Genomic DNA, 18,655 nt, shown 5'->3' with positions numbered 1-18,655 from the left:
AGTGAATGATGTAACACAGAACTCTATTACACTACACTGATGGGTAATTCAGCATTTATAACACCCTCAGTTGTCCAGTAATTACAGAAACGATCAAGTTCGTTAACACTGTAAACTGTGAGTCTGTCCGTGTGTCTGTCCTCCGTCTGATCTCGCTCTGTAAATGTGCAACTCTAGATACGTTATTATATATCAGGATAATCAGCACTGCTGGGTAATTGGGGTATTTTCCTGGTATTAGTATTGTACTGGATAATTAAAGGGCCCATATATATTTGTGTGGTTTTATGAACAGAAATGAGTTATAATTAATTTATTGGCCATTTTCTAGCTTCTCTTAATGCTTTAGTATTAAACAGGCTGTTTTTCGTTGCTGTGCCTTTAAGACTGTTATGTAAATGAGCTCTGTTCTGATTGGCTGCCCTGTACTGTAAACCACATTTGATTTAAAAAGGAGGAAATTTGGTTTTCCCAGGATATGGGCTCTGTAGTGCTGTGTAGTAGTGACCTGAATTTTCCTCATTTGTCATTTTTAAATGGTCACGTAGAAATTATAACTATATTAATAACTTTTTTGGTACATAAATCCACACAAACGTTATAAAGGAAGCTTTAAAATGCAAATTAAATGAAATAAAGTGTAAGAACTGTCGAATATGGGCCCTTTAATGCCGATAATAACATGCATAAGGTATAAAGTGGTCTCGTATGTTTTCTTGCTGCCCTCTTGGCCTGTAAGCAAAAACGTGGCCCAGGCTTTAAGTACGCTTCCAACCTGCCGGGGTCGCTGCTACGGGAACAGAAGACCAGCCGGGACCCTCGGGACGAGGCGGACCCCGCCGCAGCCCGAAGGAAGAGCGAGAGGGACGAGACCCCCAGACTGAACGCAGAGGACCTGCCCACCCGTCTGCCCCCCCAGTTGACCCCAAGAGAGCTGCCCAGACCGCGGCCAGACATACCGAACTTCCTCAGGAAGAAGAAAAAATTGTTTGATGATGACGAAGAGGAAGAGGACGCCAGCGCTAAAAAGAAGGTAAACGTAGCAGTGTCCACTCATGGGCCACTTTATCAGAAACACCCCCACCTGCTTCCACTCGCTGGCCACTTTATTAGTAACACCCCCACCTGCTTCCATTCAGTGGCCACTTTATTAGAAACACCCCCACCTGCTTCCATTCAGTGGCCACTTTATTAGAAACAACCCCACCTGCTTCCATTTACTGGCCACTTTATTAGAAACACCCCCACCTGCTTCCATTTACTGGCCACTTTATTAGAAACAACCCCTCCTACTTCCACTCACTGGCCACTTTATTAGAAACACCCCCACCTGCTTTCACTCGCTGGCCACTTTATTAGAAACAACCCCACCTGCTTCCACTCACTGGCCACTTTATTAGAAACACCCTTACCCACTTTCACTCGCTGGCCACTTTATTAGAAACACCCCCACCTGCTTTCACTCGCTGGCCACTTTATTAGAAACACCCCCACCTGCTTTCACTCGCTGGCCACTTTATTAGAAACACCCCTACCTACTTTCACTCGCCAGCCACTTTATTAGAAACAACCCCACCTGCTTCCGTTTACTGGCCACTTTATTAGAAACACCCCTACCCACTTCCACTCGCCAGCCACTTTATTAGAATTTTTTGCATATTTAAATATTTAAATAATTTTATGTGTTATCCTAACGATGTGCCGTGACGCTCCGTCCAGCTGAAGAAGCCGTGGAAGCCTGAGGATCCGTTAGTTCCTAAAGCTCCTCAGATGAAGACTGAGGAGGAGGAGGCGTCTGAGCAGGAGGAGGAGCGAGAGGAGGAGAGTAAACGGCCTGTGCTTAAGAAGGAGTTCGGCTCAGAGAGGAAGCAGGAGGAGCTGGAGCAGGAGGAAGAGGAGGAGGATGAAGATGGGGCGGTCCGGCGGGCTCGGGACCGAAGCCCGATGCTAAAGAGCCTCTCGGCTTCGGTGGAAAGCGACGCGTCCCGCTGCAGCTCGCCCAGAGCCGGACCCAGCAGCGAGGGCAGCGAGACCCAGGAGAGGGCACCGAGGTACGGCTGGACAATATAATCTGAGATTTATATCATAATACTCACCACTGTCCAGATAATAACAATATTATATCATGATGCAAAAAAAAAGATTTATTATTATAATTAGTAGTTGTAGTAGTTGCTGTAGTAGCAGTGATGATGATAAAATTTATAATAATTTATAAAAAAAAATAATTATTAAAAATAATTTTATTTTTTAAGCCCTTTAGCATAAATATATGAAATGTTTTTTTTTTCTAAAGGGGATGTCTTTACAGTGGTGGTGATGGGAACCAGGGGTCGCCATGACTACAACACAGATATAGACATTTTATTTACTATCCAGAACCACCAGTGAACCTACACGAGTCTTCTGAGTTTATATGGAATGTTGATGATGGAAAATAGTGGAAAATCTGAAATTATACGTTTTCTTTGGGGACTATTTTGCCTCACAGCGCCCTGCATGTATCCCTCCACCATGAATGGAGTTTAAGTTCTCAAAACTATCATAAAACAGTGTCTCAGTCATCAGGCAGTGAATTCATAACCATTTCATGTAGGAACTTTCTGTGAGGGAGCTTTTAGAGGTGGACGTCTGGTTCCTATCACCACCACTGTGAACAGTTCTGACTCGATAAGTTTATCTAGAACAGAGCGTTTCACACCAAACCACTCTGAACGACAAAAACTCCCCAGTGTGCACCACATTTCTTCAATCATTTTAGAACGTTAAAGTAAGGGTAAGGGCAGCTGAAGTGTCCAAAGAAAAAAATGATATTAAAATTATTATTATTATTATTATTATTATTATTATTCACATTTATACCATAACGTATCGTGTTCCAGTCGTGCTCGAGCACGGAGAACCCGCCGCAGGCCACAAAACCAGCAGCTCAGCGCAGAACTCAGCAAGCAGCTGAACCTGGAGATCCGGCGGACAGAACATTCGCTCGCCAATGAGAACCAGCAGCCGCTCAAGAGCGAGCCTGAGGACAGCGAGAACGAGGAACCCAAAAGAAACTTCCGCAACGGGACAATAGGAGGCGACGTCGGGGGAGAACGGACGCACCTGCGGTAAGACTGTTTATTAATCGTTATTAGGGGGCAGGATCGGGAGGGTACTTCAACAGTGCATTCCAGCACTGATCACTGATTAGCTGTAAATGATCTGTAACATAATCCAAAGGGTTACTTTCCCTCGCTTTCGGATTTTTGTGCTTTTAAAGTCACACGGCCTCTGATTGGGCGACATGTCGAGAACACGGCCTCTGATTGGGAGATGTGTCAGGAACACGGCCTCTGATTGGGCTACATGTCGGGAACAGGCTGCCCAATCAGAGGCTTTGTTCTCGACATTTCGACAGCACAACGCTACCCTTCAGAGCAAAATAAATCTCTGGCATGCAGTGTTTCCGAGATATTTATTATTATTATTATTATTATTATTATTATTATTATTCCAAGTTGGGAACAGGTTGGGAACACAGCCTCTGATTGGGTGACATGATGGGAACACAGCCTCTGATTGGGCGACAAGTTGGGAACAGGTTGGGAACACGGCCTCTGACTGGGCGATGAGTTGGGAACACAGCCTCTGACTGGGCGTTGAGTTGGGAACACGACCTCTGACTGGGCGATGAGTTGGGAACACGACCTCTGATTGGGCGATGAGTTGGGAACACGGCCTCTGACTGGGCGATGAGTTGGGAGCACGGCCTCTGACTGGGCGATGAGTTGGGAACACGGCCTCTGACTGGGCGATGAGTTGAGAACATTACTCTTTGGTTCCATGTGGTTCTCCCTCGTGTACGTCAATGTTAGCTGTAGGTTGTTGTTCAGCAACAAACGCAAATCTTCTAATACAAAAAAACGTTAAATTCAGATGTAATTGTGAAATCGCGGCAGAGCTCAGTTCTGCCAATAAAAGTAAAACACTAAAATTTCTGTAGGTGGGCTGAATTACCATGTCATGAACCGCTGCTCGTGAGGGGCTTGTCCTGCAGACTTCTCTGCCTTCGGCCACTTCTCAAAATAAAAACAAATCTACACAGCTCATTTATTATTGTGAAATAGGTGCTCATTTTCTGTCGTTTTCTAACAAAAACATCCGAGAAAGGTATTTTTCACTGTGCTGCTGCTGTGTAAATACATTGGTTAATCGACCTGAATGGAATTGTGGTGCAGCTCTTAATGCGTTTAATCATTTCCTGTAGAATCATCACCAAATCAACTCACTGTGATGTTTTGTCTGACAGTGTTATGTTGTTGCGTGTCTGCAGGTCTAACCTGCGCGCGAGGGAGATGAACGGGACGGCCTGGGAGCTTCGCCACTTCTACCCGTCTCAGATCACCCCGCTGGGCTTCAACCGCAGTGCCCCCGTCCTGCGGCCGCCGCCCACCAGATCCCCTCCGAAATGCGTCCAGATGGAGCGCCACGTCATCCGCCCGCCGCCCATCTGCCCTCCTCCTGATAGGCTGCCTCTGGCCGATGGGCGGAGCCACGTGGCTCAGAGAGAAGCCTGGATGGCCATCTTCAGCCACCTGAGCCACCGAGAGCTGTGTGTGTGCATGAGGGTCTGCAGGACCTGGAACCGCTGGTGAGGATCAGAGCTTTAGAGACCAAAATCAGTTTTACACAGCTTTAATCAGCATAGCTAAAAAACGCCACAGCAGGAGGTGTATTTTATCCAGTTCTGCAGGTTTTTCATCTCCATATTTCTACTAGAAATAGTTTGACTGGTGTGTTCAATATGATACCAAATTCATTAAGTGATACTAAAAGTTTTATTCCATTAAACCCCGCTAATATTTTAAACTGAACTCATTCAGAGTGGTTTGGTGTGAAATGGTTCTTTACAGTGGTGGTGATAGGAACCAGGGGTCGCCATGACTACAACACAAATATAGACATTTTATTTACTATCCAGAACCACCAGTGAACCTACACGAGTCTTCTGAGTTTATATGGAATGTTGATGATGGAAAATAGTGGAAAATCTGAAATAATATGTTTTCTTTGGGGACTATTTTGCCTCACAGCGCCCTGCATGTATCCCTCCACCATGAATGGAGTTTAAGTTCTCTAAACTATCATAAAACAGTGTCTCAGTCATCAGGCAGTGAATTCATAACCATTTCATGTAGGAACTTTCTGTGAGGGAGCTTTTAGAGGTGGACGTCTGGTTCCTATCAGCACCACTGTGAACAGTTCTGACTCGGTAAGTTTATCTAGAACAGAGCGTTTCACACCAAACCACTCTGAATGACTCTGATAACATATTAAACGTTTAATTTTGCTGAGATTTTGAAAAATAGTAATATTTCTGTTTCCTTCACTGGACTAAACAGATTAGGACCTCTAACCAAACAGATGATACAGCTCTACACTTTTCTTTAGCTGTTTTGAAACTTTCGTGACTATTTTTGGACGTTTTGACTCCTCCCTCTGACATACTGTATTAGCAACAGTGTAATCAGGTCTATTAGACATTATTGAACATCCCCACATGCTTCGAGACCCTGATTTAGGCCTGCAGTTAGCACCAGGGCTAAACCTAAGGAAGCGCCTTTCATACACTGAACTGATTGCCTCTATTTAGGGAAGAAGGGGAAACTGGGGGAATTGGATCTGAACTATTTCTTTAACTGTAGTTGCTTGTCTTTGTTGTTGATATTTAATATGATATTTAACTGATGTGAGAGACGTGTTTATGACTCATTCTGTCACTTATTAAAGTTCATCGTGACTCAGTCGGCGTGTTTGTGTGTGTGTAGGTGCTGCGATAAGCGTCTGTGGACTAAAATCGATCTGAGCCGCTGTAAGTCGATCACGCCGCTGATGCTGAGCGGAATAATCCGCAGGCAGCCCATCACGCTGGACCTCAGCTGGACCAACATCTCCAAAAAGCAGCTCAGCTGGCTCATCAACAGGCTGCCAGGTCAGTGAGGGGGTTCTGCACATGAACGTGGACCATCAGAAGTTTTGGGACACTTTTAAATTTGAGTTGTGTTGCTGTTACACTGTACAAATATCATGTCTGTAAGTGAAAAGCTCCTAAATCTAGTCAGCATATCTAATATTTCTCATTATGAGTTTGTCATATGAGTATTGTCGGATTATTTACCCTATTTTTAGACTTTACACTGCAAACAATGATATCTTAACAAGAGAAATCATCTTAAACTAATAAGACTATCTAATATTTCTCATTTTGAGATGGTTGTATGAGTATTGCAAGATCATATGACTTATTTCTAGTTGGTTTTTACTTATATTGAGTAATTTTATTGAGTAAAATGATCTCACTGTACTGGCAGATAATTTAGCTGGTTTATTTCAAGCTCAGTTCTCAAAACAAGGAAGATTATCTGCCAATATAGTGAGATAATTCCTAATACACTTACTCAGTACAAGTAAAAAGATCTAGTTAAACAATCTTATTATAAACTGACAGTAATATCAACATGAGGAATATTAGATATCAACTATATTTAAGACAATCTAACCTGCCAAGATATTTTAAGTCACTTTATCTGGAGAAGGTGTTGTGTTTTATTAGCAGACACGTTTGTTTGCTTTAAGAATTAATGCTTAAAATAAACAAAATGACCTGCCAGTGAAATTAGACACTTTCACCAGATAAAAGCACTTCAAATAAAAATATCTAAAAATAACTTTAATAATCTAAAAATCTATAAAAATAATAATGTTATATATTGAAATGTAATGTAAATATAAATATATAATAAAATCTATAATATAAATTAATATAATAATCCAGTAATAAAACATAATGAACCATTAGATCTACATTTACTAGATTTGATAGTTTGACTTGCCAGTTTCTTTTTAATGTAAGTGATAAAAGCCTCCCTGTGCAGGTTTATTTTATCATAAAGCTTTTATCATTTCTCGTGTCTCAGAGAAGCTCACGCTGTCCTTCACCCTCCCAGCCTGGTAGCATCGAGAAATAGATGATCAAAAAAATAATCGGTTGCATTAAGTTTAACACTTTGGGGGAAAAAATAAAAAGTTATGGCACATTTTTAAATTTAAACTTAGCAAAATCAATAGAAATTGAGCACTAAAGTTTTCAGAAAATGCCATATTTATGATGTTCTGACTTAGAAAAACAGCAGCCGAACATAATTTGATCAGGAAATGTTCAAAGCGTTCAAACTCTCTCCGGGTTTGTAGGTCTGCGGGTGTTACTCCTGTCCGGCTGTTCGTGGGCGGCGGTTTCGGCTCTCTGCACCTCCTCCTGCCCGCTGCTCCGCACGCTCGACCTGCAGTGGGTCGAGGGCCTCAAAGACCCCCAGATGAGGGACCTCCTGTCGCCCCCTACAGACAACAGACCAGGTAAACCACACATGATTTATCTTACCCTGATTTATTCTGGTGGTCCACTGTTTTGTCAGCGGTCTATAATTGTAATTTTGACCTTCATGTGGTTTTATGCCGGACTGGTGCTGTAAAAGTGCCAAGTCTTGTAGCGCAAGTTCAGATTTTAAGATAAAAACTATATTAAATGCTCCAAATCTCAGAAAGTGGAACAGAATGTTAAAAAAACAACAGCAACACAAAGTTATTGTTGTATTTTAATGTTCAAGTTGTGAATTAATTTAGTCTATAATACATCTGCGTGACCTAAACCTAAAGGTAAGACTCTCAGTATTTAAATATATATCATTGTTAGCGATGAGTATCGAGAACCGATGCTAAGTTTTCTGACTGCTCAGTACTGAAATGTCGATAAGCTCCTGGGGAAACGCTGCTGCTGTCGGTATTAATGTAACATTAATTCATTCTACCTTGGAGGCATTTTTAAATGGTTGGTGCTAGATTGGTTCAGTAGGGGGCGCTCTGCTCCGTGTGACCAAAGCCCTGCATGCCTCTGATTACCGTTTATCTGCGCTCTCCGTCACGACCGAAAGGGTAAAAAAGAGAAAATGTAACTGTAATGCAGCCAAAGGAAAATCAGTCTAGAGGTCTAGAAACAGGGTGAGTCATATAACAATGTCCTGCTGGTGTTTACACCCAACTACAGCTTTACTCGCTGCAAAAACAGTATGTTGTCAAGTGAAATCATCTTAAATCTAGTCGATAAATCTAATATTTCTCCTGTTGAGATGGTTGTAAGCTTAATTTTAAGATTATTTACTTTATTTCTGGACATTATTTACTTGTTTTAAGTACTTTTTTTTAATTATCTCACTGTATTGGCAGATAATTTTGCTTGTTTTAAGTCCTGAAAATGTGCTTGAAACCAGCAAAATTATCTGCCAGTATAGTGAGATAATTGTGTAGAAATAAGCTAAATAATCTTATAATAAGTGCACAGCCATCTTAGAATTTTAAGATTTAAGATCATTTCGCTTGACAAGATACTGTTTGCAGTGTGTAAAGCTGTATTTGTGTGTAAACACCAGCAGGACATTGTTATATGAGCACTGAGATGATTCACCCTGTTTCTAGACTTATTTTAAGTCCTTTCATTTGGTGAAAGCGTCTTATTCCATTAGCACACAGTTTCACTTGCTTTAGGAAAATAATGCTTAAAATAAACAAAATGATCTGTCAGTGGAAAAAGACACTTTCACCAGATAAAAAGCACTTCAGTCAATTAAAAATGTCTAAAAATAACTAGAATAATCTAAAAATAAACCTAAGTAAAAAATAAGGAATAAATGTATTATACATAGAAATAAAATGTAAATATAAATATATTATAAATATAAAATGTATACACATAAATAAGCTAACAATGAAAAAATAATAAATGAAACAAATAAAACAAGCTTTAGCTGCTGCACCTGTGTCCTCACTGTGTCCACGCTGCAGTGTCCCGGTGTTGTGATAAATTGTCCTGCTGTGTTAAAATGTCCTACCGCAGCACTTATTTACAGGTAGCTCCCTACATTAAACTCTAGGCAGGATATTTTGATTTTGCTTAAATCATCTTGTCAAAAATGCTGCCAGAAATAAAACTACAAAGCTGAAGTCAGCTTGTTTGAATTTTCCCGTTCCACCTTAAACGGTGCAGCTGCTGCCTCAGGCACTTAATAACTAGATAGATGGTCTTAGATGATCCTTGCTGGACTTCAAAAATACTTACGAACAGAAATATCCAGATCTTTATGATCAGCTGGAGCAAAAAAGCATAACAGAGAAACTAATACAACAAGATATAAAAGTACTTTATAGAGCTGTAAAGGAGTGGAATTCCCTGTTGGTCTCACTGCTCAGGGGTAAAATGATGTTTAAAAAGCGAATAAAAAGAGACTTTAACAATTTAAAGATCCGTTAGGTTGATCGGTCTTGGAATAGTTGGAATAACACCATGTTGGAGTTTCATGGTGGGCTGGGATGTAGATACTTACTGGAATAGAGTCGGCTAAGGTCTTTGTGAGACATAGACCCAACACTGTTTCTTATTATTGCCCCTTGGAACTGAGTTACAGGGCAGTGGTTGAAATCTTCCCTCTGAAATGGGACCCTCAAATAAAAAGAGCATCACTTCATTAACAGCTACCAGTGCTGCTCTGTAGGCGACCCTGCCAGTCTGCAGTGACAGCAGAGGAGGGTAAAGTTCAGCTCCTCACTGCTGGGCTTTAGTTACATTTAGGGCATCATATGCCTTCAAAGAGGGGGGCAATTATTTATTATCACCCACCCCTAATTCTTCAGTGATATGAAGCTGAAGTCAGAGATTCACCAGATTCTTGTTCGAATTTTCTGTTCCACCTTAAATGGTGCAGCAGTTACATTCTGGTGCTTTAGGCATCAGAACTGCTGGACTATTTAAGGTGGAACGGGAAAGTTAGCTAGCTAGCCACCGAGACATTAGCATAATAATAGGGATTTTTTAAGCTTGTTATGAAGAAAACGACCATATTACACTGAAATGGCAGTAAACTAAGATAAAACAATGGGTACCATAACTTTTTAGCAGAGACACATTCTTTTTTCTGTTTGGAGTCTCTGAAAATCTCTGTTTGGAGGGTCATGTAGCCCCAACACTTCACCCCACCCCTCTATCTCAACAAGAATCGGGACCCCCTACTAGAACACGCAATAGGGCAGTAGGGCTGAGGGGTAGGGGCGAGGGGTGAAATGGGACTGGGCCCAAATTCTATTGTTATTTTATGTTTTGAATTATCTTACTATGATATTTTTTTTTTTCATGTGTTTTGTTTTCTCTCATTTTCTTTCTGTTTTTCTTTTATTTGTTTTACCCGACTCTTCTCGTTGATTGTTATTGCACTATTTTGTAATGCACAGCTTGTTGACTGGACCCCAGAAGAAATAGCAGCCCGTTAAAACTGCGGGTGGGATAGTTTGATAGTCTGAATGTCTTTATCAGAAAATGTTTCCAGCATTAAAAGAACGCAGTGGGCAGTAAATGGTGCGCATGTGTTCCCGCAGGTCAGATGGACACGCGCAGTAAGCTGAGGAACGTTCTGGATCTGCGTCTGGCCGGTCTGGACGTCACAGACAGCTCCCTGCGCCTCATCATTAAGAACATGCCCCTGCTGGCCCGGCTGGACCTCAGCTACTGCAACCACATCAACGACCAGTCGGTCAACCTGCTGACCGCAGCGGGGACGACGACCCGCGACTCGCTCACCGACATCAACCTGTCAGGTACACACAGAAACACACCTGGACTCAGGGTTTCAACTAAATTCTGCTGTAGAAGCTCAGTAAACAAAAAGACTGACCGTTTGAGCGGTCAGATCATTTTTATTCACAAGAAGTCGCACAATTGTACTATTTAACCCTGTTTTATTTCCATTGAGGTCTAATTATGACATTGGTTTAGTTTTATGTACCAAAAAACAATAATTTGCATGACCATCAGCCTCTCCTTTAGCAGCTTGTTTCCATCAGACTGACTTTTAGCAATAATGACGTTAAGACTGATGTATGTAAATGAGCTCTGTACTGATTGGCTGTGCCTCATTCGGAAAGCAGTTCACGCTGAAACACTCCTTATAACTTCAGTGTAAATGGTCGAGGCTAAACAGCTGGAGGCTGAATAAGCAGACAGGCAAATGTGCTTATGACATCACAAAAACAATGACTTCAGACCTGGTTTTCCAGTTTAGGTTCCATAAATGGAGCTCTGTGTACCAAAAGCTTTTTTCCATCAGACTAACTTTTAGCGATAAGTGTAATGACCTCATTTCCTGTTTAAAAAAAATGCATTTCAAAAGTTTCCAAAGTTTGTGTATCTTTGCCCCCCCCGACGTCCCCATAACCCACTCATAAGGACCTTCTGTTTTAAGATATTTTATTTTTCTCCCTTTTCTTTTATGCTTCCCTGTAAGAATTTCAGGTATTAACAATTTACCTGCAAAAAATTTAAAATATATTTAGTCAATCATAAAATATTACTAACAATTTCTGTTTACGTGGCCTTCATTGACAAACCTTAAAGCACTGAAACCTTTTTTTGCAGTAAAGGAAACATAGCTACTGTTAGCTTAGTGCTAACATATTACTAGAAACCCCATAGGGGCGCTAGCAGAAACGAGCATTTCCACAGAGGTCGTTGTTTCCTCGTTTATGGGCCGAACTGAGGGCTCAGCTCTGATAATCACGGTTCTCCGCTGATATCTCTGCCCTGATGTGCTGTTCTCTCTCCGTCCTGCAGTGTGTAACCGGGTGACGGATCAGTCTCTGACGTACTTTAAGCGCTGCGGGAGCATCTGTAGGATCGACCTGCGCTTCTGTAAGCAGGTGAGCCGGCAGGCGTGCGAGCGCTTCATCGCAGAGATGTCGGTCAGCGTCTCGTTCGGACTGCGAGAGGACAAACTGCTGCAGAAACTCTGCTAACCTCAACGCGCCCGAGCGGAGAGAATGAGAGAGAAGCTCTGACTGTATTGGAGAACGATAAGCACTCAAACTGATCTGTGGACTTACTGGTTTTGTTGTTTTCCTGCCACGATTTCCCCTGCTCTGATTGGACGGACTGAGAAGGTGGATATTAACCAGCCAGTGAAAATAATGCTTTTTGGATGGACACTTTCAAAGGTGCAGTGAAACTGGCTGGACAGTACAGCGAAAGATGTGTTAAAGAAGAAGAAGAAGCAGCAGTGGACGTGGTAACTGGCACATACACACTAAAGCAGCGTTCACAACATCGCGGCAAAAGGTTTAACGTCTCGGCTGTTTGCTTTAAATAGAGCTTCACTTTGTTTGCCACGTTGTGTGGAACTGTGCTGAGTTTTAGATGCTGTTCAGCAACTTTTTGGCTTCCAGTCTACCTGTAGAATACCAGAAGTCTGTAATCTGTATTCTTAAGCTCTGAAATTAGTTTAAAAATTTAAAATTTGGGATGTTTTTTGTGACCCGCAGCACCTCCGGATTTCAGGATTGTTAAAACAATAACAGTAAAACCAACAGTACAGAACTTTAAAATGTTTTGAGCTCAGTAAAGACCTACATGTGCTTTTTTACACGGTGGAGTTTATATTTTAGTTTGTTTTGTTTACATACGTTCAGAATCTGCACTGTTTAAGTTAACACTGCATTTTTGAGAGAAGCGAATCGCTTCCCTCGACAGCCGCTGCCCTTTTTTTGGGGCGAGTCACTAAAGCAGCAGCAGAACTATTTCAGTGCCCCTGTTGTTATTTTAAAGGGCTCATATCCTACATTTTCTTGTATCTTATTGGAGTCTAGTTATGACATTTGTGTGCATTTATGTATCAAAAACAAGAGCCTCTTATTATGCCTTCGAGTTAAACAGGCTGATTTTTTCGTTACTGTGCCTGTAAGACTGATATATGTAAATTAGGTCTGTTCTGATTGGCTGTGCCCCATTCAGGTAGTTCAAGCTGAAACACTCCTCATAACGTAAGTGTGAATGGGCGGGGCTAAATTGCTCTAGGCTGAATAGGCAAATAGGCAAATGTGTTTGTGACATCACAAACACAGTGAATTCAGAACAGGCTGTTTTTTTTTCAGTTTGGACTCCATATATGGACTGTCTACTGGGGAGTGAACGTTATGATGTCATACCAGATTAATTTCTTATTTTAAAAGAAATGAAAAGACAGCATCAGTTTTCTGTGATATGGGCCCTTTAAAAACATCAGCCTATGTAATTATCCTCTTTTGTTACCCACTGTAATAATCTCCCGCTAGATGTGCGCATGTAGGTTGATGAGGGGCGACAAGGTTTCCGTGACTTGTATGAACAATCTGATTGGCTGATGCTCAGCTCATTTGCATAAAGTTCATGCAGAAAGAGTCAGTTCATGTGAATTGTTCAAACAATTCAGATTAAAATAACAAAACAAAGCAGTATTTAGCGTAACATCACTGTGTACGTCACACACATGCTGCTAAAAATGTTGGCACCCCCAGCGGCGCGTAACGCCTTTAGCCGCGACAGTGTGAACGCTGCTTTATTCTCACTCCATCACGGAGAGAAAGCACATCCTGAACTGTGTTGATATCAACAAAAACAAAAAAGCTTTTAAAATGAACTGTACAGATTATGTAGCTCCTCTAAAGCTGTGTGTTATTTCTGTTCAGTCCTGATGAATCTATAGTTTGGTGGGATATAAATATATATATAATAACTGAATTTTTAAATATATTTGTCTGAATGTGTTTCCGTGTGCTCAGTATTGGATGCGTTACTCTGGTCAGCGTTTTTTACTTTTTTCTGTTTTTTAAGCTAAGACACACTTTCAGAAGTGTTAATTTTTTTTTTTGGTTCTTTCTTTCAATTTTTCCTTCTTTGGTTTCCGAGCCGGTGCCATATCCCCTCTGTTCTGCTCGCAGGCCGTCCCTGAACGTGTTTCGGAGCCGACCGCTTCGGCTAAAGCTTCGCTCTGAGGCAACAGGGTGAATATAGAGTTAGTTAGATGGAATTATTATCCTTAGAACAAGAAACCCGAATGTTATTTATGATTTGAGTTGCTTGTTCGGCTATTTAAGGTGATAGTTTGGCAGAAAACGTTTGGCAAATGTCTCAAGTTTGCTTCTTTAGCATCAGCACTGGAGCTAACAGGCTAATGTAGCTAAGCTAACATTTAAAGATGCACTGATGAAGTTTTATGGCTAGTTCTAATTTCTTTACAGCTAAACTGAACAGTAGCTGATTTTTGGTCTACTTTTATTTCTTTTCTAACTTTAAAACCCAGAGCTCACAGTGTGTTGGGCTAAATGAGCACATAAAACATGCTAGCATATTTCTAGAATGTCCTTTTAACCAAAGCTGCAACATAAACAACACTGTTTGCTCTTTAATGGGCCAAAAAAACATTTGAAATTCTTAAATAAAATCTGTTTCCTATTTAAATATCGTATAATTGTGCTACAATGTTTTGGTGAAAGAATATCATTAGCATTCAATTACGGCGCGAGTGCACTTGCATTGTTTACCAGACTTTTACAATTACCAGATATCTAGGGTTGCCAGATTGTTGTTTGTTTTCACGCCAAAAAAAAATTCAAAATCCATTGAAATGCATGAAACACTGTCCAGTGTTAATGTTAATTAATGCGTCATATATGATGGAACCTGTGATCCGATGCAGTCAGATCAATCAAATAGACAGCAATAACATATCACAACTAATCTTCATACACATTTTAAACACATGCATTTCTTTATATGCTCTGCTGAACAGATCGCAGTCCGTTCCAGTTTCACACACTCTTAAAGATGGATCTGCAAGGGTCTTTAGTAAAAAGCCATGCTTCCATTTAGCACCATGAGTTCTATGTAGAAGCATCTGCATGCTTAAACGGTTCTCTGCATGGTGAAATGGTTCTTCAGATTGATGGAGAATGTGCTGTGTATGGTTGTGTTTGGCACCAAAAAGGGTTCTGCTGTTGTTACAAGCTTGATATGACAACAATAGCAGAACACTTTTTTTTTCCCCAAAAAGTTTCTACATAGAACCATATACAACACATTCTCCATCACTCTGAAGAACGATATCACCATGCAGAGAACTATTTAAGCATGCAAATGCTTCTACACTCTTAGCGTTCTATAAAGTACCAAAAATGGGTTCTTTGGCTTGTAACAGTAGTGGAACCCTTTTTGGTGCTATATAGAACCCTTTTCAAAAAGGTTTACATTTTTACAGCATCTACAGGATGTTCACCATCAATCTGAAGAACACTCTCACGATGCAGAGAACCCTTACATCATGCAAACGGTTCTTTAAGTGTTCATGTTCTATGTAGAACAATTTTCACCATCTTTTTAAGTGTGTGTATAAAACTCATGGTTCTAAATGGAATCGCTGCTTTTTTTAAGAGTGTTACTGGTCTCGTAGCTCCAGCGCTAAAACTAAAGAAGCAAACTTCAGATGCTAAACTCATTCGGTGTTTAGCGGGGGTGGTGGTATGGGGGGTGTTTGGGGGGGTGGTGTGGGGGGGTGACTCTGTAAATGTAGATTTTGACCATGTTAAAGTAGAAATCAGACAGCCCGAATACTGAGACCTCACAGAGCCTCCGTACAGTGTTTGTCTCTGTAGTTATCAGCTATGAGAAATTCCTGCCGCAGTAATTATTAAAGCAAAATGACTGAGGTTTATCATCATGACGCTGAGTTTGCTGGGCAGAAGAGGAAGAAGAAGAGGAGGAAGAAGAAGAGTGCCATATGATCTAAACTCACTGTCCTGTAAACATATAAACCAGGATTGCACAGCTGCGGTCATGGAGGGTCAGTGTCCAGCGCGATTTGGTGATTTACCTGTTCAAACACACCTGATCACTCTGTCAGGTTTAGTGGGTGTGTTTGAGCAGGAAAACCTCCGGAGCTGTGCACCCTGATATAAACATATTGTAACTTTTCGCCACCTGGAACACTTTAATGTAAATTCGGCTATTTATATTTGTACGTAATAATAAAAAAAAGGTGAAAAAGAAAATCCTGTGATTTGTGTTGATTTCTTTAACATGGTGAGGAAAAGGAGCTCAAATGTAATATTTCTCCTGTTGAGATTGTTGTAAGCTTAATTTAAGATTATTCATCTTATTTCTAGACATTATTTACTTGTTTTAAGTCATTAAGTAAAATTATCTCACTTTATTGGCAGATAGTTTTGCTTGTTTTAAGAAATGAGCTTGAAACCAGCAAAATGATCCACCAGTATAGTGAGATCATTTACTTCATAAAATTACCTAAAATAAGTTAATAATGTCTAGAAATAGGTTAATCTTATAATAACTGCATAACTAACTCAAAAGGGGAAATATTAAATATATTGACTAGATTTCAGATCATTTCACTTGACAAGATACCATTTTTTGCAGTGTAGCTTCACAAAAACTATATTCTTCATCAAAAACAGCTGTGCTAAGTCATTTCTGGTGTCTGCAGTTTACCTCTGTACTGTAGCCTCGTAGCTCCAGTGCTAAATGTAGCTAACAAGCAATGGAAGCTTTAGCTTTGGCCTCCTAGCACAGCGCTAAAAGTCTTCAGTCACCTCTGGTTCACTTATTTAGGAAATGTATGACTCTATATGACACACTGTGATCTATAGACATGAAATACAGTGTTAGCTTAGCTAAAAACGGCAGCAGTTACCTCAGGCGTTTAATGGTTTCTGGACCTTTTGCTCAATGCTAATTGGTGTGATGCTAATATGCTTCTGTTTAGCTACATTAGCCTTGAAGCTCCAGTGCTAATAGTAAAGAAGCAAACTTTAAATGAGACTGATGTAAACTTAATTTAAGATTATTTAAATTTCTAGACATTTTGTACGTGTTTTAAGTAATTTTATAAAGTAAATTATCTCACTGTATTGACACATAATTTTACTTGTTGTAAGAAATGAGCTTGAAACCAGCAATTGTTTTCTGCCAATAGTGAGATAATTTTACTTAATAAATTTACCTTAAACAAGTAAATGATGTCTAGAAATAAGATAGATAATCTAGCAATAAGTGCGCAACCATCTCAAAGTGAGAAATATTACTTGACACCAGATCATTTTTTTCAGTGTAGTTTCAGAAAAACTCATTTCTTCCTCAAACACAGCTGTGCTAAGACATGTTTAGTGTCTGAAGTTTACATCTGTACTTTTAGCCTTGGAGCTACGAGGCTATGTAGCTAACAAGCCATGGAAGCTTTAGCTTTGGCCTCCTAGCACAGCGCTAAAAGTCTTCAGTCACCTCTGGTTCACTTATTTAGGAAATGTATGACTCTATATGACACACTGTGATCTATAGACATGAAATACAGTGTTAGCTTAGCTAAAAACGGCAGCAGTTACCTCAGGCATTTAATGGTTTCTGGACATTTAGCGCAATGCTAATTGTTATGACGCTAATGTGCTAATAGACTTATTTTTGAGATTTCTGACTCTGTATGGCACAAAAAGTGATCTAAAAACATGAAATGAAGTGTTAACTGCTGCCATTTCTAGCTAAGCCATCTCAGTCATTTAATAGTTCATGCATTTTGCAAAATGCTAATTGCTGTGATGCTATACATTAGCCTTGTAGCTCCAGTGCTAAAAGTAAAGAAGCAAATTTTAAACACCAAAAAGTCTTGGCTGATCAGGCACATCTGGGGTTGGAGGTAATTTAGAGTTTCCTTTCTCTTGTTTTAATCCAATACCAGTACAGTTGAGTGCTGTTACTATATTAGCATATTGAGTGCTATTACTAGCATATTGTCGCTTTCTAAACAAACCTCATATCTACAAAACTGTAACTTCACAGGATTTTTTAATGAAAGTTCATGTAAAAAGATTTTTTGGGCCATTTCTACTGGACTTTTGGTCATAAAATTGTCCAGCCTTGTAAAGGGGAGCTGCCATTTTCAACAATATATAAAAACAAGGTTTTGTCCCAAAGGCAGCAACATGACGAAGGATATTAAAGCTAAAATCTGACCCTAGATCAGCACTAAAGCTAAATAAAATTGTTTTAAAGTACTTATTTTTATTCTAACTGGAGTCTAGAAAAGCAAAAACCATACAATTATACACCAAACCAAACCTTTTATTGTTATTTTACCACAAGAGTGAGTAATAACTCGCATCTATAGTTTGATTTGTTAAATCGTTATTGACTAATGAATACAGCTGAAGGTAAATCTTTCATTTTCCCAGAAAAATAAACATCTTAATGAAGATACACAGTCTTGAGAAACAAAAGCATAAACAACATGTGCAGAACATATTTTGTAATTAGTCTCTTTCAGTATCAATTAGGAAAACACACACAGCCACACAGGTGAGGTGGAGTTGCTCTGGACTGCAAGAGGATCAGACTCATTTTGGATGTTGTGTGGGCTCCAGCACACCTGACCAAGCTCATAACGGGCATAATTACCATATCCATGCTCCACCCACAAATGCGTTCTTTATATCACAATACCTACATTTAGAGTGAGTTACTTATTAATAAATGCATTGTGATTAATATAAACTGAGTCTGTTCTACAGTTTCTCATTAGGCTGAATGAATAACTGGCTCACAACAGTAGCTATGAACGAACGTATTTGTGGGCGGAGCCTGGAGAGTGTAATAGAATTACGAAGTCATAAGAACAACATTATAGCATGGCTAACAATAAATGGAAGCTGGTAGCCATTAATTGCTGGTTAATGGCTTTCATTCAATGTTAGCAACATTAGC

General features: G+C 40.1%; 1 protein-coding gene across 2 annotated transcripts in view; it reads left to right on the top strand.

The window, feature by feature from the left end:
- Nucleotides 1-13,601, top strand: part of kdm2ba (lysine (K)-specific demethylase 2Ba) — a 41,275-nt gene extending 27,674 nt beyond the window's left edge. The window contains exons 5-12 of one of the 2 annotated variants that reach the window (XM_036578127.1): nucleotides 740-1,033; nucleotides 1,720-2,051; nucleotides 2,883-3,110; nucleotides 4,316-4,633; nucleotides 5,811-5,974; nucleotides 7,234-7,395; nucleotides 10,462-10,680; nucleotides 11,693-13,601. In XM_036578127.1, the coding sequence (XP_036434020.1) occupies nucleotides 740-1,033; nucleotides 1,720-2,051; nucleotides 2,883-3,110; nucleotides 4,316-4,633; nucleotides 5,811-5,974; nucleotides 7,234-7,395; nucleotides 10,462-10,680; nucleotides 11,693-11,874 (1,899 nt within the window). In that variant the 3' untranslated portion in view covers nucleotides 11,875-13,601. Of the gene's footprint in view, nucleotides 1-730; nucleotides 1,034-1,719; nucleotides 2,052-2,882; nucleotides 3,111-4,315; nucleotides 4,634-5,810; nucleotides 5,975-7,233; nucleotides 7,396-10,461; nucleotides 10,681-11,692 lie in introns of both variants that reach the window. The other variant, XM_036578126.1, reaches the window with a different exon arrangement.
- Nucleotides 13,602-18,655: the final 5,054 nt, after the last annotated feature.

Source organism: Colossoma macropomum, unplaced genomic scaffold (genome assembly GCF_904425465.1).
Source record: "Colossoma macropomum unplaced genomic scaffold, Colossoma_macropomum, whole genome shotgun sequence".
Taxonomy (NCBI): Eukaryota; Metazoa; Chordata; class Actinopteri; order Characiformes; family Serrasalmidae; genus Colossoma; species Colossoma macropomum.
This window is presented reverse-complemented; position numbering and strand designations above follow the sequence as displayed.